Source organism: Colossoma macropomum, unplaced genomic scaffold (assembly GCF_904425465.1).
Source record: "Colossoma macropomum unplaced genomic scaffold, Colossoma_macropomum, whole genome shotgun sequence".
Lineage (NCBI taxonomy): Eukaryota > Metazoa > Chordata > Actinopteri > Characiformes > Serrasalmidae > Colossoma > Colossoma macropomum.
Genome location: NW_023494787.1, coordinates 48424983 through 48448538, shown reverse-complemented (window position 1 = coordinate 48448538; position 23556 = coordinate 48424983). Strand labels below are relative to the sequence as shown.

The 23556-nt window shown below is 41.2% G+C and overlaps 1 protein-coding gene across 1 annotated transcript in view; it reads right to left on the bottom strand.

The window, feature by feature from the left end:
- Positions 1-5332: 5332 nt before the first annotated feature.
- LOC118806208 (ubiquitin-conjugating enzyme E2 E2-like) overlaps positions 5333-23556 on the bottom strand; it is a 101121-nt gene continuing 82897 nt past the window's right edge. Inside the window, exons 5-6 of the mRNA XM_036567663.1 lie at positions 19210-19357; positions 5333-6056 (exon numbers count right to left, since the gene is read on the bottom strand). Coding sequence (XP_036423556.1) covers positions 5959-6056; positions 19210-19357 — 246 coding nt within the window. The 3' untranslated portion in view covers positions 5333-5958. The remainder of the gene's footprint in view (positions 6057-19209; positions 19358-23556) is intronic.

Here is a 23556-nt window from a genome sequence, read left to right as displayed (position 1 = left end):
GATAAATGGAGTCTGTTTCCTGGCTGACAGTGAGTAAACACAATGCACTGGCTGATTCATCCATAGCACTTTCACTGCATGACACTGCAACATGTGAAGGCAGATGTATTAAGAAAATGAGAAGGGCAGATCATGATCATGCTAGCTTTGTAAAAAGCATCTATTTGGGCCATTCTGTGCTCTGTTGAATCAGAATATGACCCATGTGTTCAAGGAAGGAAAGCTCACTCTTTAAAACAACACAATTCAATGCAACATGTGACATTTTTAAGGTTTAAAATATCTCCAGCCCATATATGGAAACTAACCTGCAAAAATAGCCCATTGTGAGCTAAATGAATTTGTGCTGCCACTAAAAAAACAATGCATTTACATGTATACGACTATTCAGTGTACAATAGTTGAGTCTGGCCTATTTGCGCTGCAGCTATAAGGAGTGTTTCCGCCTGGTTTGCTTTAAGAATGAGGCATGATACAGGGCAGCCAATCAGAACAGAGGCCATTTACATATATCAGTCTTAAAGGCACAGTAATAACAGCTTCTTTAAGGATAAATACAGGTTGAAAAACGGCCATGTAGCACTGAGTTATGACTGTTTTTTGGTACATAAAACCACACAAATGTCGTAAAATCAGGCACAAAATGTAGGATTTGGACCATATAAGCTCCAGGATGCATGTGCTGCAGGGTTGGGGGTGAGTAGAGGGGTTTTCCCCCACCCCTAGCCTCAGGGCCCACTGCAGGAATTGCCCCACTTACCCATATTTCGACCACTAGTTTAAAGGCACCCCTCCCCCTCCACCATCAAAGTTCTTTGCATTTGTAACAGGATGGGTTTCAAGGGCTTTCCACTCTCTTGCACACGCACACATATTTACTTCCTGCCTCTCTCTCTGTCTGCTCGCATTACGCGAGGCCGTACGAAGAACGCTGGGCAGGATGATTGCAGACGAAGAGACGCAGCCTGTTTACGGTTCATAGCGAAGGCCGTCTGGCTTGATGAAGCACCCGGGCAAGACGACATCAACATGCCATGTAAAGTCTCTGCTTTACAGCCCTGTGCAAAAGTCAGAAACCCTGTATTTATTTATTCTCCAGTCAAAACATCCATTAAGTAAAAGTTCTTCATTTTCTCAGGAGATATTTCTGAGATGAGATATAAGATAATCCACTTGCATAAAGTTAAAAGGAACAGGAGCCACAGAGAAAATGGGTCTCCTACCAACCACCTGCAAGACCTGATAGACACCGAAACTGTCCCCATCAGATAAACAGCACCTAAAGAGGAACTCCACCATTTGTTTCAAAATTTCTGCAGAATTCAGTGGTTGAGATGTGAACACTGAGAGCGGTTTGGTGTGAAATGGTTGATTGTAGAGACGCAGATTTCTTTACAGTGGTGGTGGTAGGAACCAGGGGTCACCATGTCTACAACAAATATAGACATTTTATTTACTATCCAAAACCAACAGTGAACCTACACAAGTCTTCTGAGCCTTTATATGGAATGTTGATGATGGGAAAATAGCAATAAATCTAAAAAAAGTTTTCTTTGGGGCTGTTTTGCCTCATCGTGCCCTGTGTGTGTGTCTATCTCTGTCATGAATAGATTTAACAATGTTTTAGACCAAAACCTTCTCAGAACTATCACAAAACAACGATTCAGGCCAGATATACTGTACATATACCATTTTATATAATAACTTAGAGTTTTAGAGGTGGACGTCTGGTTCCTATCACCAACACTGTGACTCTGTAAGTTTCTCTAGAACGAAGCATTTCACACCAAACCACTCTGAGTGACTTATTTGCATATTAACCATTTAATTCTGCAGAAATTTTAGAATACTGGTGGATGTCTTTACAGTAGTGGTGGTAGGAATCGGGGTCGTCAAGTCTACAACACAAATATAGACATTTTATTTACTATCCAAAACCACCAGTCAACCTACACGAGTCTTCTGAGTTTATATATGGAATGTTGATGATGGTAAAATAGTATCATGAATACAATGTCTTAGTCAGTGAATTCATAACAATTTCATGTAATATCTTTTAGAGCTTTTAGAGGTGGACGTCTGGTTTCTATCACCACGACAGTGACTTGGTAAGTTTCTCTAGAACGGGGTACTTCACACCAACCACTCTGAATGACTTGGTGACATCTTAACCATTTAATCATGCAGAAAGTTTGTAATGTCGGTGGAGTTCCCCTTTAAAACACTACATAAGAAATGGGAGAATCACTTTGTCCATGCCTGAATAAACATCACTGTTCATTTCTACAGGCTCTCAGTGATGGTGGCTCTTTCATGCAGCATTTTTCTTCACCCACTCAAGCCTTTTTTCTCTGGAGCAGCCCACCTGCAGTCAAAGCCCTTAAAAAGCACCTTTAAAGACAAATCTTTTCTTTTATCAACCCATCTGTATGACAAGCTTTAGATAAGATCAGGGGTCGGCAGCATGCGGCTCTTTTACTGCCCTGTTGCGGCTCCACAGCAGAATCAGATTTGTAGGTAAAAATAAAATAATCCTCCTTTACAGTAAAATAAAGCTCTGCTGATCGTTCAACACAGTTTAACAATAAATGGTCTTAAACTCTGGAGTTAATGTAGAACTGCTAATTCACCCTTTAACCCTGAAGATCAGCGCAGACTGCTGGTCACCATAGCAACACAGACAACAGTCTCGCCCAGCTAGTAGCTTAAGAAAAGGCAAAGAGAGAGATTTAAGACGAACATTGATAATTTGGAGACGAATGGACTTACTTGCGTTTATAATCACTCCAGCTGGTTTCCTAATACGATTAATCTGCAGCGAGAAACTGACAAACACTAAAAAGTCGTGAAGCTGAAGTCGCTTCTCATTCGCTGGCTTATTGTTTGAATTTTCCCATTCCACCTTAAATCGTGCAGTAGTTACATTCTGGCACCATTTAAGGTGGAACGGAACAATTCAGACAAGAAGCTGGAGAATGAGAAGCGACTTCAGCCTTGTAAAAAGTTGGATGTTGAAAGACATTTTACAAGAAACTGTTCCACTTTTGCGGAAAAGTTTCCTGCTGGAGATGCGAGAAAAGCGGCTATTGCTGAGCTACAGCTTACAGCAGCCAGGATGGTAAAATGGATATAAAGTGTTGTGGCTCCCAAGGTGGTTTGATTTTTGCTGAAAGGACAAAATGGTTCTTCTTAACATTTGGGTTGCGACCCCTAAATAAAATGGTTGCCTTGCTGTACACTAAATTTGTCACTGAGAAGCCCTTGAGGAGCCTTTTCTGCCCAGGGTCAGCAGCAACACAGTTTAATCAACACACAGGGGAGGCCGGGGCAGGTTGTTATACAGGGTAAGTTGTAATACCCTTGTTTCCGATATGAGCTACAGGGGTGATATCACTATAACGCCCACCTACATCATGAGATGGCAGGGGAATTTGGAAGACTGTGAAACTGCATACAGATATACTGTATTTAGGTCAACACTTAAAAAGATGGTTATTGAAGGGTTCTGTCATGAAGGGAATGGTTCTATTTACAGCCATGAGTCATGTATAGAACGATTTGGATGCTTAAATGGTTCTTTGCATGGTGAAATTGTTCTTCAGATTGATGGAGAATGTGTATATGGTTCTATATAGCACCAAAAGGGGTTCTTTTATTATGACAGTGTCAAGCTTGTAACAATAGAAGAACATTTTTTGGTGCTGTATAAAACCATTTTCAAAAATCTTCTACATAGAACCATATACAACACATTCTCCATCACTCTGAAGAACCATTTCACCATGCAGAGAACCATTTATGCAAAAAGGGTTTTTATAGAACCACTGTCTTTACTAAAGAACCGTTGAAGAAGCACTTATTTTTTGAAAGTGTAACAAAAGCAGATTTTGATAAAGTAATTTTTTATGGATTCTAATATTTGGTTAGCACTAATATTTATAGAGGTTAAAGGGGAATTCCGGGCCTAAAACTAGCATCTGTTATTTGTTATGTAATATTCTGTGGTGCAGCATTTCACCTCTCAGCCTCATCGGTTTGACAGAATTCACAACTTTGTATGCCTTCTTGATGGTTCTAGTTCACAAACTGGAAAATCTCACTTTGTGGGCTATCGTGGCACCGATGAAGCAGGCGAGTAGGCATGTTTACAGAGGTAGTGATGGTTAAACTTTATTATTTTAGCCAGAGTGAACCTTTAAACGTTCTAACTGATATGGTCTACATCATTGTCTGGTTTAATTTAATGCATAAAATGTATGCTGGTCTCAGACGTACATGCCTAAAAAAGACCTTTTGTTGTGACGCTGATTTCAGGTTTATTATGATGGGAGATTTAGAGATCAAAGAAACTGTGGAATCTTCATTGTTGCCATTGGTTCAATTTCAATATCTTCTTGCTTTGAATTTAACATGAAAAAATGAATTTTATATATATATATATATATATATATATATATATATATATATATATTCGGGTGCATTTATTTTCAGAAATGTTAGACTTTGGGCACTGTCACAACCTACTACAGTAGTGGGGTAGGTTGTCACAATGACACTCCTTGCATTTGACACCAACACAGTCATTTTAGGAGTGAATACCAGATTTCTGCACCACATTTATTTGTAACAGACACATATGGTTGTGTCAAAATTTGAAATGTGTAACTGAGTTATAGAGGCTGAGACAGAAAGAGCCACAATCCTCCCCGGTCTCCCCTACATATGACTAAAAGTTTGTAAATTTCTGCGTTTCTTCTGAAATGAAGGGTATTAATGGTGAGTTTGTCCCCCTTTGCTGCAGTAACAGCCTCTACTCTTCTGGAAGGCTTTATTGCAGATGTTTGAACATTGCTGTGTGGATTTGATTGAACATTAGTGAGGTCAGGTACTGATGTTGGATGGTCAGTTCTGGATCACTCCAACTCAACCCAAAGGTACTGGATGGAGCCCCATCACTCCAGAGAACGCAGCTCCACTGCTCCACAGCTGGTTAGCATTGGGCATGGTGACCTCGCTGCTCCAAAGCATCTCGTTATATTGGACAGTGCAAGCTGTGTCAGCAATGGGTGCTCTTTAAAGTAGCTGAACTGATGCTTTTGGACAAAATTTGAATTCAGGTCACCAGAGAAACTGCACTTGCACAGGTGAATGGAAAATATTAGCCCCAAACACTCACACAGGAAGGACCTTTCACTAAACTGAGAGTCTGGTTAGCAGCTAATCTATGCGCTCAGTAAAAACCAGAAAGACAAAATGTCAGGCCTGTGATCAACAGGGGAAAACATTATTCACGGTCAGTGAGAACTCCACAAACACCAGTAACCCAACCACATTTCGGCTCAACACGTCATTTATTCACTCAGTTACTAAACAGAGTATCAATTGAGTTTTCCCTCACAATGTGCATTTTACAACAAACAGCCAAAGCCGCACGTAGCGAGCAGCAGGCCAGCTGATATACTGAACTGGTACGGGGCGTCTCGAGATGAACAGGCCAGTGCCATAGTGTTCCACATAAACAACTCGAAGGGAAAAAAAAACCTGGAGTTAAAACATCAATCAGACATAAAAGAGTTCATGAAAAAATATCAGTGATCACTGCCTGGTCTTCGTCTTCTGCGCCCAGGTTGAAGGAAATGCACAAAGATCCAGAAGAAAACCAGTGGGCGCACTCCACCCTTTCCTTAATAATGCAGATCAGTAGAACAGTAATAAGAACAGTCTAACATTACAAATAATAATAAAGCTTTTGATGACCATGCCAACATTCAACGCATTGGAAAAAGTACAATCCCGATCTGCTCTTAGTATACATACACTGTATAAAAAAGCTTTCAAGTCAACAAGAAACAAAGGACAGTTCGTCGTCGGGGTCGGGGGCGGGCGGGGGAACATCTGGAGTGAGGGCCAGGTGTGCTTCGTAGGGTCGCAGGAGGGACGGCGGGGGCAAGGTAGGGTCTATGTGGCGTAGCGCTTGGTCCACTGTTTGGCTATCCTGTCGTGCTCTGCTCTGTTGGTCAGGTACTGTGTGGCAATGCTTCCCACCAGAGGGTCAGCTGTGAGGAAAGAAGAAGAGGAAACACTATTAGCCATTAGACCAGGGCGTCAAAATCAACCATATTAAAAAATGGCCAGCTGTGTTTTTATTTCAATTTTGCTTAACAATCTGCTATGACCCGAACTTTTGTTTGTGTAAACTTTTGTTTATTCAAAATATACAAAAACTGCACAAAGAGGAAATTTACAGTGCTACAGCAGCAAAGGGAGAGCAAGGCACTCAAGAAAAGCAACAAGAAGAGAATTAACATTAATTTGGTTAATTACTTAACAAGGTTACAGTTTGTTACTTGTTACTATTTATTTATTTACACCAATCAGGCACAACATTCTGACCACCTCCTTGTTTCTGCGCTCATTGTCCATTTTATCAGCTCCACTTACTATATAGGTGCACTTTGTAGTTCTACAGTTACAGACTGTAGTCCATCTGTTTCTCTGATACTTTGTTAGCCCCCTTTTACCCTGTTCTTCAGGGGTCAGGACCCCCATGGACCCTCACAGAGCAGGTACTATTTGGGTGGTGGATCATTCTCAGCACTGCAGTAACACTGACATGGAGGTGGTGTGTTAGTGTGTGTTGCGCTGGTCTGAGTGGATCAGACACAGCAGTGCTGCTGGAGTTTTTAAACACCTCAGTGTCACTGCTGGATGACCAACACAAACTATGCTGGCACACATGAGCTGCTGTCTGTGACTTTACATCTACAAGGTTATAGAGTGGACAGTGAGTGGACACAGTGTTTAAAAACTCCAGCAGCACTGCTGTACCACTGAAGAACAGGGTAAAAGGGGGCTAACAAAGTATGCAGAGAAACAGATGGACTACAGTCTGTAACTGTAGAGCTACAAAGTGCACCTATACAGTAAGTGGAGCTGGTAAAATGGACAATGAGCGTAGAAACAAGGAGGTGGTCAGAATGTTATGCCTGATCGGGGTGTTTATTTACTCGATCCTTCACAAGAATTAACAATATAAACAATTATAAATAAAAAAATAAATTAAACCAAAAAAAAAAATGACACCAGGAATCTTTTATTATTGTGTAACCGGTGACCCAGAGAAGGGGGTCAGAGCACACATTATGTTGCAGTGCATGCTGGGAAATGGAATGCAGCTCAGGGTGAAACGGGCTAATATTAATAGAAAATGAAAATAATTTCGTGAGCTGAATAGGGTTGTGCCGCGCCTGACTTGGCCCACGGGCCTCGTGTTTTGACACGTGGGCATTACACTGCAGCATTAGCTCTGCTTCACCAGAGGCATTATAACAAGCAGGACTTGCAGCAGGTGGTCATTTTCTGGGGCAATGCCCCACCAGTTGATCACCGCGCCCCGCTAAACCCCCTGCTTTGTATAGTGTCGTGCAGGGATGCGCTGTATGTTGTGGAAAGACACATTAGCAGACAGATTTCCTACACAGGCAGACCTCTAATCATGTGCTGTAAACATGTAGATTCTCTCAGGAATGTGTGACTCCTGTGGGCAGACATATCACAGATTTCTCACTCTGTATTTCTCTCATTCTGTATTGGTGTAAAATGGATGGAATTCTCCTTTAATATAACACTTATTATAGCCTTTTATTTATAAAATGTTATTTCAGACAAATTAAGGACCCACAGACACCCTGTATAAAAGGAGAGGGAGACTCATAACACCCAACAGAGCATGTGTGTTATTATAAATCCCACCCTTCAATAAAAAGAGCCAATTTTCAGTCATAAATGGGAAAAGGCCCCACCCCATTCATGTGGAAATGTGTAGTAGTAGCCAGAACAACAAGCACTTGAAAAAACATTTTTCATGACTTATCTGAGCCAAAGTCCACAAATTATGCATGCAATGTTGGTCAGATTTTAGCAGCCTGGTCTTGCATACTGACAATCATAAGCAAAAGTTTTAAATGTTTGTTGGTTTCCTAAATATGGCATTTTTGCAAATTTTAGCAATCGATTTCTAATTACTCGCTGAGTTTAACATATTAGAAAAAACTATAAAATGTGCCATAACTTTTGCACAGGCCACATATGTTAAATTAGCAAATAAACAGTAACTGTGCACTAAAATGTGCAAAAGTGTGTTCTCTGTAGAGCCCGTGTGTCAAACACGAGGCCCTCAGGCCAAGTCAGGCCCGTGGCACAGTCCTATTCGGCCCGCAGAATTATTTTAATTTTCTGTTAATATTAGCCCGTTTCACCATGAGCTGCACTACAGTTCCCAGGATGCACTGCAACATAACGTGTGTTCCAACCACCTCCTCAGCAACTATCTATGGGACAGCACCACCAAAAACAAAACAAAACAAGAAAAGGATGTCAGATTTCTGGTTCGAGCAAAAGGGCAGTGTTAAAAAAACCTACTTTACATCGGGGACATTTAAAGAGGTTTAACAGTGATCTGCAGCTAATTTAGTCCATAATCTGGTTTTATTTAGAATTATTTTTGAATCGTTTAAGTATTCAGTGCTTATTTTTTGCCCTTGTAGTTTTGGCATATTTTGAACAAGCAATGGCCAGTTCGGTTCACGGCAAAATGTTAAGTAAAAATAAAATAGAAACACAGCTGGCCCACAGATTTGTTGAGATTTTTTAACATGGCCCTTTAAAGTGCTGGAGATTGACTCCCCTGCTGTAGAGGGTGTGTTAACTAACTCTCACTTAGAAAATCATGTCACTTGATCTGGGGTGCCCAAACTTTTGCACACGACTGTATATTATGGTAAACAACTGCTAAGACTGCTGTGGAGTGGACAGACTGTCCTATAAGGACTTTACTGCTGAAAGCATGATGCTGAAGTCTCTAAAAGCCAGATTAAGCCTAGTCTCAGACTATGTCTCAGACTATGTTGCGATGCTGATGGTAAATCTCCATAGGAAATCTTATTTAATCTGATTTTAGACTTAATCTGGAACTGGGAAATCCGCCACAAGCCTGTAAAACAAAACCTCGAGCGCGTCAGAGCCAAAGCTCACAATACACTCCATTTATTCGCCATTTATCAAGCTGTTTTTTTAAAGTTACTTCTTTAAACTCACAATGTTCAAGAAACACGAGGTTCACGTCACTTGGGAAAAACAGTAATACGCCTGGAATGGAATTTTTAATGTCTTTTCCATCCTCCAGTCTGTGGGTTAAGAGGGGCCAAGGTCAAGCTATTTTAGCTGCCCTTTCAGCTGAGAGCTCATGGAGAACTTGGGGTCATCCTGAAGAGTTTGGGCAAACAAGCCCGCACTGTGGGACAGCCTCTTCATCAGCACTCTGAGATCGCCTTCCCTCGGCCAAATCCGCCGCCGACCGCTGCGCAATCAAAATCACAGCTGACCCGAGATCAGCCTGCGGAGCCGTTCTGTACGGGGGTCAGAGGACACGGCTCCTGAGCAGCACGCCGAGGTGTTCGAGGATGATTGTGCGCCGTGAGCGCGCGTGTACGTGTGACGGGGAAATGAAAAGGCCTGTGAGGGTTAATTAACTGTCATTGCGCCCCGGCCCCCCCTTAATGAGCTGTGTCTCATTGATCTTTCCTGCGTGAATAGCACCTTCAGGGGGACGGGAGCGGAGCACGGGGGGAGGGGTGGCATTCCGATTCAACCCTGCAGCAAAGAGCCCCTCGCTGAGGAGGGAGAAACAGGGCTGAGAGAGTGAGACACAGGAACGGTGAGCTCAGTCCAAAAATCTGCACTGCTGTGAAAGTGGGATTTAACACTGCGTGTTTGTTTACATACATTCTCAGGACTGTATATGACAACTAGAGAAAAACCTACAACGTCAGGATCAACAAAATAGTCCTGATAATGAAAAATATTTTTTTTCTCATTTTAATATAGGACGCGAAACCATGGCTTAGTTCCTGGGAAAAGGTTAGAAGAATAGACTTATACATTTTTCATTATATATGGATGCCTTGAGTATGGGACATATTTTATTACAAGATTTTTGAAATGGAGATATAACGTCAGCAACGATATGCAAGTATCTGTATATAATAATTATGCCCCATGTGTATTATATTCATAGGTAACTATAATAGTATATAATAGTAACATGCCCTATATGTAATATAGCGATATATATATATATATATATATATATATATATATATATATATATATATATATATATATATTCATTTTGTCTCATTTTTGACATAATTTGAAAATGTCTGTTACCCTTTACGTTGTATGTAAATTTCATGATGAATGGACTAAAAGAAACGGCCCAAAATGACTTGGAAAAAAATTCTGGTTCCATTGACTTACATTAAAATTAAAGTATGTTTTTTCCTTCTCCTGTAAAGTTACCATTTTGGAGTCACAAGGTTTTCTTCCAACAACAGTGATATATATATATATATATATATATATATATATATATATATTTATGGGGGGCATGTTACTATTACATATAGTTACCTATGTATATAATGCATATGAGACAATTATTACATACAGATACTTGCATGTCTTCGCTAACACTATATCTCTATATTTCAAAAACATTAACTTCAATTACAAGAATGTTTTTTCCTCCATATAATATATATGGGACTAAGTACATATTGGTGCGTACATATGAGGCATATTACTGTCTCATAAGGATACAGTACTGTGCAAAAACCACCCTTCAATTATTTAATTTCCAGTCAAAACGGCCATTAAATACAAGTTATTAATTTTTCTGGAGACATTTCTAACAAAACCTGGTAGACCACCAGAACTGTTCCCATAAACAGCACTTAAAGCTGCTTCAGATCTGAAAACATCCACATCCATCCTTCCACTGTGAGAAGACGACTCAGCGCTGTGGGTCTGAAAGGATGTGTAGCTGTCAAGAAGAACCTCACTGAGAAAAGGAGACGGACACATCAAACAAAGAAGCTGAACAATGGACTGACCACCCCAGAGTCCAGACCTCAGCACCACTGAATGTGTTTGATTACTTCAGAAAATGATCAACCAGCTTCTAAGACTGAACTTTGGAGGTGTGTCTGCAGATTCTTTGAGAAACTGAAAGCGAGTCTCCTGAAAAGAATGGAAGCTGGAATAAAGACAAAGAGTCAACAGTCCAACACAGCACAGTAAATTCTGGAAAAAAAAATTATATGTAGTTCTTGAGGCTTCTGTGTAATTTTCTGTTAAATATGTATTTTCTGCTTTTTCCTGATGCTGAAAATTGAATAACTTGTATTAAATGGCCATTTTGACCAGGGATTGAATAAATAAGGGGGTGACTTTTGCACAGTACTGTATATATAACACATATGAGACACTATTACACATTGGTACCTCCACATGTGTAATCCAGAGGGGCATGTTATTATTACATATAGGTCCTTGAATATATGGGACATATCTATGACCCTATGTCCTTACAAGGTATAAAAACAAATGTGTTTGTTTTTCATGCTGTCCTCGTGCTTCACTATTATAGCACCTATGGGGGAGGAACTGCTCTTTATGGCTCTAAATAACGTCTACGATATCATTCCAGCAGGACCCAGCAGCAGGAGATGGCTCCCATTATGCTACAAGGCCGCTGGCTGCACCTTCAGCTAAAAACTAATCATTGTTACGGTGCCTCTGATGCTCTGGCGCTTGTGGATTTCTTCCTGCCGGGATGCTCGTGCCTGCAAGGCTGCCAGCAAACAGTAGAAACGGTGCCAGGAGCCATCTTCTCGTCTCATTTGGAGGCCGGGACGAGATGGGACTAATTTGCCTCCTGCTATAATGCGTGATGCTGGAAGCGAGCCAGTTAGTCATCATTAACGCCGTGTTTCCGCAGCCGTCCTCTTGGTCACATATCGATTAGCACGCCAGAGGGGAAGCTGATCTTTATTTACACAGATTGCCACGAGTTGCTCATCTAAAAACAATCATTTTGAGGCAGCGAGAAGAGCAACGTGGCCAATGCACTGCGCACCAAGTGTGGAATTCGCTGGTTCTCATCAAGCCTGCTGATGGTAACTGAACTAATCTGTGCCTTCAGCTGCCAGTGCTTTGTGACTGTCATTAGGATCAGATATGACTGCATTCTCTACTGTTCTCCTGGGTTCCTGAGCTACACTCTTCAAAAAGATGGTTCTTCAAGGGTTCTTTAGTGAGAAAAATGGTTCTTTGTAGAATCCTGAACACGCAAAGAACCCTGTGCATGATTAAAGGGCTCTTTTGCATCATGAAAGTGTTCTTCAGATTGATGGAGAATGTGTTTGAAATGGTTCTATACAGAACCTTTTTGAAAAGGGTTCTATATAGCACCAAATAGCGTACTTCTACTGTTATAATGTCGAGCTTGTAACAATAGAAGAACCCTTTTTGCTGCTATACAGAACCCATTTCAAAAAGGTTCTATACAGAACCATTTAAAACACATTCTCCAACAATCTGAAGAACATTTTCACAATGCAAAAGAAAAAAAAAGTAATTATTCTGAAATACTAAGCCAAAATCCTGACATACAACTCTTCTGCACAATTATGGTTCTTCAAGGGTTTCTTAGTAAAGACAATGGTTCTATGTAGAACCACGAACACTCAAAGAACCCTGTGCATGATTAAAGGGTTCTTTCCCATCACTACTCTGAGATACTAAGACAAAGTCCTGACATACTGCTGCCAGGTACAGCTCTTCTACACACTTAAAAATGATGGTTCTTTAAAGGTTCTTTAGAAAAGAAAAAGATTCTATATAGAGCCATGAACACCCAAAGAACCATTTGCATGATTAAAGGGTTCTTTGCATGGTCAAAGCGTTCTTCAGATTGATGGAGAATGTGCTGTAGATGGTTCTACACAGAATCTTTTTGGAAAGGGTTCTATATAGCACCAAAAAGCGTTCTTCTATTGTTATGATGTCAAGCCTGTAACAATAGAAGAACCTTTTTTTGGTGCTATATGGAACCCATTTCGGAAAAGGCTCTATATAGAACCATTTAAAACACATTCTCCATCAATCTGAAGAACTCTGTGCATGTTTAAGGGGCTCTTTTGCATAGTCAAAGTGTTCTTCAGATGGATGGAGAATGTGCTGTATATGGTTCTATATAAAACATTTTTGAAAGGGGTTCTGTATTGCACCAAAAAAAGGGTTTTTCTATTGTAACAAGCTTGACATCGTAACAGTGGAAGAACCCTTATCGGTGCTATACAGAGCCCATCTCAAAAAGGTTACGTATAGAACCATATAAAACCTGAAGAACACTTTCACAATGCAAAAGAACCACTGAATCATGCAAAGGGTTCTTTGAGTGTTCATGGTTCTATATAGAACCATTTTCTGACTAAAGAACCCTTGAAGAACCATCTTTTTAAAGTGTGCATGACCTGTGATGACTCTAGCTTTATAACAACATTGCACTTCCACTTGCTGACCACTAAGCTCCACCTCCCTTACAGGTCCACTGTATAGGTGCGCAATTACGACTGTGACTGTAACAATCAGCTGTTGCCATGCAGGCCTTGTCAGCTGCCCTCTGCCCCATTCATCATTGGTCAGTTTCTGACCACAGAACTCCTGCAGATGCTGTATTATGAGAGTGGTGGACAGCAGTGGTACTAATGTGGTTACAGCAGCAGCGGTCTCTGTGGTCAGACACTGAATAATAAAGGGCTAGAGGATGGATAACACTTTATGTGTCAACAGCTCAGCCACAGTCTGGGCGATACCAATCCAAAGTTCAATATTGTGATATTTTCCAAATATCGTGATATCAGATGATATTTATGTTTGTGTTATTTAGCTTAATGATCTCAAGTCCGTATAAAATACAAAAACAAATGTGTGTGGATTTGTTTTTATGCCGTCCTCTTGATTCACCATTATAGCACCTTCAGGGGAGGAACTGCTGTTTATGACTTTAAATAATATCTATGATATCATTCCAGCAGGACCCAGCAGAAGGACTTGGCTCCCACTACACTGCTGGCTGTACTTTCAGCTAAAAACTAATCACTGTTATGGTGCCTCCGATGCTCCAGCGCCTTCGGAAATATCAGGGTGTCAGACGACTAATTGTCTAAGTCTTGGTCCTAACATCAGCAGATCATGAGTTCGATCCCCAGTGATTCCATATCCAGGAACCAGAGATATCATTACTAATCTCTCTCTGGGTGGGTTGGGGTGGGGAGATAGTCCTCCCTCTCTTCCTCATCACTCAGCATGATGCTAGCCAACATGGACATCTGTTAGCTGATGCAACAGAACTAGTGCTTAGTGTTCTCCTCCAAGCGTGTTGAGCTGTCCAGTGAAGTATTATCAGCAGTTCGAAAAGATGTGGTGGAGCTTCATGTGTCTTGGAGGAAGCACATGCTAGCATGGTAGCATCATGTGATAGGGGAGACCTAGCTAGTGGGTGGAGCTAGCTATGAATAAAATTGAAAAGCTTACAAACCTGACAGAGTGTGTTTTGACTGGGCTCTTAAAATTACATAAAACAGAGCCTTACACAGTATTGCATTGTTAACCAGGCAGAAAACACATTTCCAGAAAGAAAACTTACTATTTATTCAATTTTAATGGGATTATAAAGAAAATTCTCATTTGGCCAACAAATGACACACTGCAGTTAACTGTCAGGATCTTAATAAGAAAATATTACTGCTGGCGAAGAGAACGCCACTGTTTTATGGCCATTTTATTATTGAATAATATGGAGAGACCTATAAAACCAAACTTAAAGCTGCACTAACGTTTCAAAAACACATTTACGAGTCTTATAAGCTGTACCAAGGGCGGCACGGTGGCGCAGTGGGTAGCGCTGTCGCCTCACAGCAAGAATGGCCTGGGTTCGATTCCCGGCCGGGCGACCAGGGTCATTTCTGTGTGGAGTTTGCCTGTTCTCCACATGTCTGTGTGGGTTTCCTCCGGGTTCTCCGGTTTTCTCCCACAGTCCAAAAACATGCAGTCAGGCTGATTGGACATGCTAAAATTGCCCCTAGGTGTGAGTGAGTGTGTGACTGTGTATGTCTGTTTGTCTGCCCTGCGATGGACTGGCGACCTCTCCAGGGGCTCCAGCACCCCACCGCGACCCAGTAGGATAAGCGGTTTAGATGATGTATGTATAAGCTGTACCATTCACATTTCACCCAGTGAACCGTGTCCTCCTTTTAAAATGCAGAGCACAGAGAAGTGAAGACATGGCTTGGGTACTAAATTCCTAACGGTGAAGGGAAGTCTGAGGAAGCCCATTCCTGCTAGATAAAGGAGAAAAACAATCTGTTTTTTCCCTTCCTCTCCAACAGCAACATGTCAAAATGCTTAGTATCTAATTTTTTTTTTTAAATATTGACTTTATATCTTGAAATAGTTAATATTTTCCTGAGATACTGCGATACTACATTGAAATAATGAGTTATTGAATGTCAAAAGTAAATATTTTGGAATAATATATCATTATTACAAGACCCCAATTCATTATTTTTGAGACAGTCGGTATTTTGAGAAAATAAGTCATTATTTCACCATAGTAAGTCAATGTTTTGATATAACAAGTCATTTTGAATTACTAAGCCAATATTTTGAGAAATTAAGTCAACCTTCTGAGACAGTCAAAATAAAGTCAAACTCTTGTTACACTGCTGCCAGAAACAGCTCCTCTACCTGGTGTTAATGAGTTTTGACATAATCAGTATTTTAAGAAAACAGGTTATTTTAACATAGTAATTCGTTACTTTGACATAAATCAATATTTTGAGAAAATAGGCCATTTTTTTTAAGATACTAAGCCAATATGTTGAAAAAAATGAGTCATTACTCTGAGATACTAACTCAAAGTCTTGACATACTGCTGCCAGAAACAGCCTTTCTACACACTTAAAAATGATGGTTCTTCAAGGGTTCTTTGGTAAAGAAAATAGTTCTACATAGAACCATGAACTTTCAAAGAACCCTGTGCATGATTAAAGGCTTCTTCGCATCATAATGTGCTGTAAATTTTTTCTATATAGAAACTTTTTGAAAAGGGTTCTATATAGCACCGAACAGGGTTCTTCTACTGTGACAAGCTTGACATCATAAATAGCAGAACCCTTTTTGGTGCTATAAAGAACCTTTTCAAAAAGGTTCAACATAGAACCATCTACAACGTTCTCTATCAATCTGAAGAAGCCCTTCACGATGCAAAGGACCCTTAATCATGCAAAGGGTTCTTTGAGTGTTCGTGGTTTCATACAGAACCATTTTCTTTACTAAAGAACCCTTGCAGAACCATCATTTTTAAGTATGTGCCTGTAATGAGCCTCTATAGGTGCCTATGCATCCAGTGTGACCTATATAATGAGATTTCTGCATGCAGTGAGCCAAAAACACCGTTTACCACTGAAAACACAGCACTATACGCGGTACTGCAGAAGCTATGCTGGTCAACAGCATCAGCAAGCTCTGCATTTTCTCCTTTCTGACTTCAACCATCCACAAACCAGCCATGCAAAGTGTATTCGAGACCAGCCAAATTCCAGACAGGTTTGCAAGGCATGTACCAAAGTATTTACATTCCAAATCAGCTGAAGAGACTTTCTGGAGTCATAATACAGATTAAAGCCACAAATCAGGGATTTCAGGACAAAGCGTGAGTCCCAGCACTGAATTCTCTGAAAGAACAGGAGGAAGGGGTGGGGGGCGGGTGGGGGGACATGCTCCCTTTGTTTCACAGACCGAGCTCTGAAGCTAAGAACCAGCACTTTGAATTCAGACTCTGATCTGATCGCAGGAACCAACAGGGAGCGACACAATGAACAATATTTCAAGGCTCGTAATGGTTTGCTTACATCTCCGTTTACACACACTGGGGTCAAAGGCCTTATTTCGGCTTATGATGAGACACAACAGTTATACTTGGCAGATAATAGACTCTGTCTTCAAGAACCAGTGGGAACATGTGATGAAGCTAATGTAAATAAAAAACCTACACATCCTCATAACTGCTGTTAGAGAGTGCACAGTGTGGGTTTGTTATTGTTTTACGACATACAACATTCATTTTTCTTCTTTTTCTGCCAGAAATTTGTCCGATAGCTCCTCCCACAGTTTTTGAGATAGCGACACCGAATCCAGAATGTTCTGAAACCAAAGTCGGATTCTTTCACACATAGTTCTTCAGATTGATGGAGAATATGCATGAATGCGCCATGGATAGCTTTTTTGAAAAGGGTTCTATATAGCACCCAAAAGGGTTCTTCTATTGTTACAAGCTTGGCATCGTAACAATAGAAGAACCCTTTTGGGTGCTATATAGAACCCTTTTCAATAGATTCTATATAGAACCATCTACAGCACAATTCCATCAATCTGCAAAGGGTTCTCTGAGTGTTCATGGTTCTATATAGAGCCATTTCTCTACTGAAGAACCCCTGAAGCACCACCTTTTTTAAGGGTGTACATATCAACTACCATACATACACTATCAACCACATGGGATAATATAGCAACACTTTAGCAACCACCTGGAACACCATAGCAATGGCCTAGCAAACTTTAGCAACACCCTCACAACGGTCTAGCCTAGCAACAACATAGCAATCATCTGGGATACCAAAGCAACTGCCTAGCCACACCCTAGCAACTACCTGAAACACTATAGCAATCTCCAAGTAACTCCCTAGCAAAACCTAGCAACCACCTGAATAACCATTGCGATCATCTAGTAACAGCCTAGCCTAGCAACACCACAGCAATCATCTGGGATACCTTAGCAACTGCCTAGCCACACCCTAGCAACCACCTGAAACACTATAGCAACCATCAAGTAAATCCCTAGCAATCACCTAAAATACCACAGCAATCTAGCAACAGCCTAGCCTAGCAACAACATAGCAATCATCTGAGATAACATAGCAACTGCCTAGCCACACCCTAGCAACCACCTGAAACACTATAGCAACCATGAAGTAAATCCCTGGCAAAACCTAGCAACCAGCTAAAATACCATAGCGATCATTTAGCAACAGCCCAGCAATCGCTCTGCATCCTTTTCAGGAAATGCACTTTTCTAGTTTTAAATGTACGCAAGTTCAATGCTGATCAATATCAATATGAGATATTTTGAGTTTCCAATATTACAGATGCAGCACGTTTGCTACAGCTGGTCACTTGTTTTTCCCATACGCTGTAAATGGGCTGTGTGAACAATGAAAAATAGTCTGTTATCAGTGATTTATCTCACCAGGGCTGCAGTCTGTGGGCAGCACAAGACCAGATAGTGAAGCGTTTAAAGAATCTGAGGGACCAATTAGTGGTTTTCACTGTAACTTTAGCCCTAATAGTTAATGGAGTGGGACAGTCATTAAGCAACTACCAGTTTCAGTTTCCGTTTCTCTCTAAATGAGGCTACAGAAGACGTCTTCAGAGTAATTGCCTCTGCATAAATATACTTTCTAATTCTGTTCTAATCAACTATTAATTCAGGTTCTCCACACTGGCGTCACTGCCATGGCTACACAAACTAAATGACAATTTGCACCAAAAGCTTTTGCAGTCGCGCGTCTGAGCGAACGGAAATACGTCCAGCTGCATCTTATGTCTATCACAACACCAGCCGTGCTGTCCTACAGCGTTTATTTAGTTATTTATGACTTGCATGGCCCAGGTGAAGCATAAACTCCACGGACAGAGTGATTACAGTCATAAAGTTGCATGCAAACCACGGTCAAATGACGTTTTGTTGATTTTCTAAATTAAAATAAGCGAACACATCCTTAACAGAGAAGAAATTTGAAAATGGCATTAAGACCCAATCCCATTTCTTCTTTTTACCCCTACCCCTTGTTTTCCAGTGTCACTTTGCCCCTTGGAACTGAGTTACAAGGAGTAGTGGTTGAAATCTTCCTCTACGAAACGAGACCCTCAAATAAAAAGAGCATCACTTCATTAACAGCTACTAGCGCTGCTCTGTAGACGACACTGCCAGGCTGCAGTGACAGCAGAGGAGGGTAAAGTTCAGCTCCTCACTGCTGGGCTTTAGTTACATTTAGGGAATCATATGCCTTCAAAGAGGGGGGCAATTATTTATTATCACCCACCCCCAATTCTTCAGTGATATGAAGCTGAAGTCAGATATTCACCAGCTCCTCATTCGAATTTTCCCGTTCCACCTTAAATGGTGCAGCAAGGCCTGAACTATTTATTACAGTGAGTTAACTGTAGCACAGAGGTGAGTCTTACCAGGGTTGCAGTCTGTGAGGAGGGAGCAGATGGACAGCAGCACCTTGGAGATGGTGAGGGCTGGGCTCCAGTTGTCCTTCAGGATGTCCAGACAGATCACTCCCTGACTGTTGATGTTGCAGTGGTAGATTCTCGTACGGAACGTCACCTGGAAGACCAAACGCACCTTTAGCTTTCGGCTTAAAGCACAAATCACCACAGTTTCGTTAATTAACTTAAATGCCTGAATAACCTGCATAATTAAATGGTTATAAAGTAAACAGAATCATTCAGAGTGGTTTGGTGTGAAACGCTCTGTTCTAGAGAAACATACCGAGTCAGAACTGTTCACAGTGGTGGTGATAGGAACCAGACGTCCACCTCTAAAAGCTCCCTCACAGAAAGATATTACATGAAATGGTTATGAATTCACTGCCTGATGCCTGAAACAGTGTTTTATGACTGTTTTGGGAAGGTTTTGGACTAAAACTTATTGTTCTTAAAATCCATTAATGGAGGTGAAATACATGCAGGGTGTTTTAAGGCAAAATAGTCCCTAATAGTCCCTAGATTGACCATAATTTCCCAATAACATTACATATAAGAACTAAAAAGACTCGTGTAGGTTCACTGGTGGTTTTGGACAGTAAATAAAATAGCTATATTTGTGTTGTAGACATGGCGACCCCTGGTTCCTATCACCACCACTGTAAAGAGATCTGAACCATTTCATATCAAACCACTCTGAATCACTCTGTTTACATCTCAACCACTGAATAGAAAAATCAGAGGTACGCTCTGTTTCTACCTTCCATGAAGGTTTAATTTCTGATTAGACGCAAACTATTTTTTTAACCGTAGCCTGTTTGTCTAAGATTTGCAAGAAATAAAATGCCCAACATCTCCGCAAGATGACCAGGAAATACTACCTAGTGTTATGTTATAAACATACAACAACATCCTCATTGGGATTTAACTGTGGGGTCTAAAGCCTACTCTCATTCAGGAAGAAGATCAAGAGCATGTTTAAATATTTAACAAAACTAAACACAGGCCTACTCCACTACCCTTCACCCAAAATGTCATCAAACACAATAAACAAGAAGAGCAACCCAAGGTCATTAGTGTGTGTGTGTGTGTGTGTGTGTGTGTGTGTGTGTGTGTGTGTGTGTGTGTAGGAAGGGGGAAGGGTGGTGAGAGAGCGACAGACAGAGAGAAGTGAAAACAAAACATCACTTGGGTTGCCCTTTAACCTCTCCCTCATTCATGCAACAGAGATAAAAGGCGCGTCAGAAACTCACTCAACCTTCCCCAGCGGCACACAACACCATACATGACCTGACTCAAATATAAACGTACAGCGCTAAAGCCTCTGTGATATGCACAGGGTTTCCAAACTGGGATTACGGGCTGCTTTATGAGCCACGACAAGTAAACATTGTACACGAATGACTGGAAGAGATCAATTTAAAGGGCCCATATCAGGCAAAACTGAAATTTCTTCCCTTTTTTTGACATAAAAGTGTTTTACACAGTAAGCAAACACTGTTAAAGTCCTCAACCGTACCGTTCACTCTGCAGTCCACATATAAACACTAAGCTGCAAAGTTTCAATTCATGGATTTTTGTTATACTACTGAAACTGATGCATCAACATAGGTTAACCTATTTAAATCCATTAATTAATTTAAGCTGCAACCTTATTTGCCCAGAAGACTGGCACATCAGCTTGTTTGGGCTCAAGGCCTGAATGCATTAAAAGGGTCATTTCTCCACTTAAAAGGCCCAAACCAAAAATTCTGATATAGTATATAAACAATGTTGAAGTTTAAGTCACTCCTCAGTCCATTTATGGAAGCTAAGCTGCACAAACAGCCCTTTTTGAATCTACTGTTTTCACGATGACACAAAAACTAAGACATCTGCATACATCAGTCTAGAGTAGTTTAGTCCCGCCCATTCACGCTGAGGTTATAAGGTGTGTGTTTTAAATGAGCCGCAATACAGGACAGCCAATCAGAATTGAGGTCATTTGCACGCACAGTAACAAAATCAGTCTGTTTAGTTCTGAGGGATCAGTAAAGGTTGGAAAATGATCATGTTTTTGGAACATAAAACCACATAAAAGTTTTCAGTGTAAAAATAAAATCATGTATAAACTGAACTAAAAGGTTGAAAGGTTTCTTTCCATCATCTCACCGAGAAGCAATAAAATCCACAAAAGACAGCTCTGAATGTAAACTCTATTCCAACTCTGTTTTAGGGATTAACAGGGAGTCAAGAGAATCAACACTTGGCCCGGGAATCAAAATTTAAGACCAAATGTAAAACTGCAATACTACAGAGTATGGAAAGTTCACTCAATCCCAAACCTCAGTACCACATCCGCCTTTCCGTCGGTCTAGATTACATTCCGCATGCATGCTATTAAACTCAGTGCTTCCTCTTCAGTCTACGGTCTGCTGCGGTCGGTTGTACAGGTTAAATGATTCTGAAACCAATACAAACGTCCATGGTCTCATGTTAATGTTCCGGAAGATGGAACCGCGATAACCCCCTCCCCCTGTTGCTGAGTTCTCATTACGTTAGTAATGTAAAAGTCCTTTTTATTCCACACTTAATACTATAAACACACATAAAACACAAAATCACCAAAAAAAAAAAAAAGTATGAACTGAACCACGGCTCAAAAATCGAGGTCTGAACCGTGGAGAATGGTTACACCCCCAGTGAATAAATATACCCATGTTTATACGCACACTCACGTCTGGTTTAAGCCACACCCACTTCCGGTTTGTAATTTGAAAGAGGGTAAAGAAGTCGAGGTGTTAGTATTAGTGCTGATACTGAAAACTCTGCGTGATACCCACCTTCAAAAGATCTGACACCGGCGGGCGAATGAAAACAGTTCACACACTTAAAAATAATGCTTCTTCAAGGGTTCTTCGGTAAAGAAAAAGGTTCTACATGGTTACAGGCTTCACATCATCACAATAGAACAACACTTTTTGGTGCTCAACAGCACCATTTTCAAAAAGGTTCAGTACAGAACCATCTACAGCACACTCACCACCAATCTTCACGATGCAAAGCACCCTTTAATCATGCAAAGGGTTCTTTGAGTGTCCATGGTTCTATAAAGAACCATTTTACTAAAGAGCCCTTGAATAACCATCATTTTAAGTGTGTATGGTTAGCGGTGCTGCAAGACATCACGTAATACCACACTCAACATTTCTATTTCCTCTGACCTTTGATTTCATCTATCGCCTTTATCACGCCACCCTTGTGTTTTCCGCACTCTCTCAAGCCCACTTCATACCAGCAGCAGTAACTGCACCAAACAATGCGAGTTCTTGAGGATCTGATGTGAAAATGGCTCCAGTGAGCTGAGAAAGGAGGAAGCAGAGGGAGCAGTTCTGGTTGAGATGATGGAGAGCTGGAGCCAGCGCGTGCCCTCAGGCTAAAGAATGAATGGTCTTGGGTCATTCCAGCTGCTGTGAGTTCAGCAAAGAGCTGTAAAAATAACTCAGTCATGCTTTGGAATGAAACAGAGGGGAATCCGGCTGGTCGCTGTCCAATGACTCAAATAACTCAATAGAGTATTAACTGACTTGGAATTTAGGCTTTTGCTTTGAGTGACACCTTAGTTATGATTACTTTATTAAAACAAATGATTGAACTGTGCATTTTGTCACTACCAAACCAATCATAACGCTACCTAAACTTTACCAAACTCAAAAACACAGCCAGCACATGACCAGCAAACACAGCTTTGAACAGCTGCACACACATAAAATCATCATATTTTTCATGTACGGTCTGAGCCCGGAAAAGGACGGCATGCCCACTCCAGGTAAGGGGAGAGGACCTGCCGCAGGTGGAGGAGTTTAAGGATCTCAGGGTCTTGTTCACGAGTGTTGGGAAGAGGGATGGTGAGATCGACCGCAGGCTGGGACAGGCGGCAGCGGTAATGCGGTCACTGTACCGGACTGTAGTGGTGAAGAGGGAGCTGAGCCAGAAAGCAAAGCTCTCTGTTTACTGGTCAGTCTACATCCCCACCCTCACCTGTGGTCATGAGCTTTGGGTAATGACCGAAAGAATGAGATCGTGGATGCAAGCAGCGGAAATGAGCTTTCTCCGCAAGACTAGACTCTACTGACAGGGTGAGGAGCTCGGAGTAGAGCTGCTACTCCTCTGCACTGAGAGGAGCCAGTTGAGGTGGTTCGAGCATCTGATCGGGATGCCCCCTGGCCGCCTCCCGGTGGGGGTTCACCAGGCAAGGCCCACTGGGAAGAGGCCCCAAGGTCATCCTAGAACCTGCTGGAGGGATTATATCTCCAAGTTGGTCTGGAAGCGGCTCGGGGT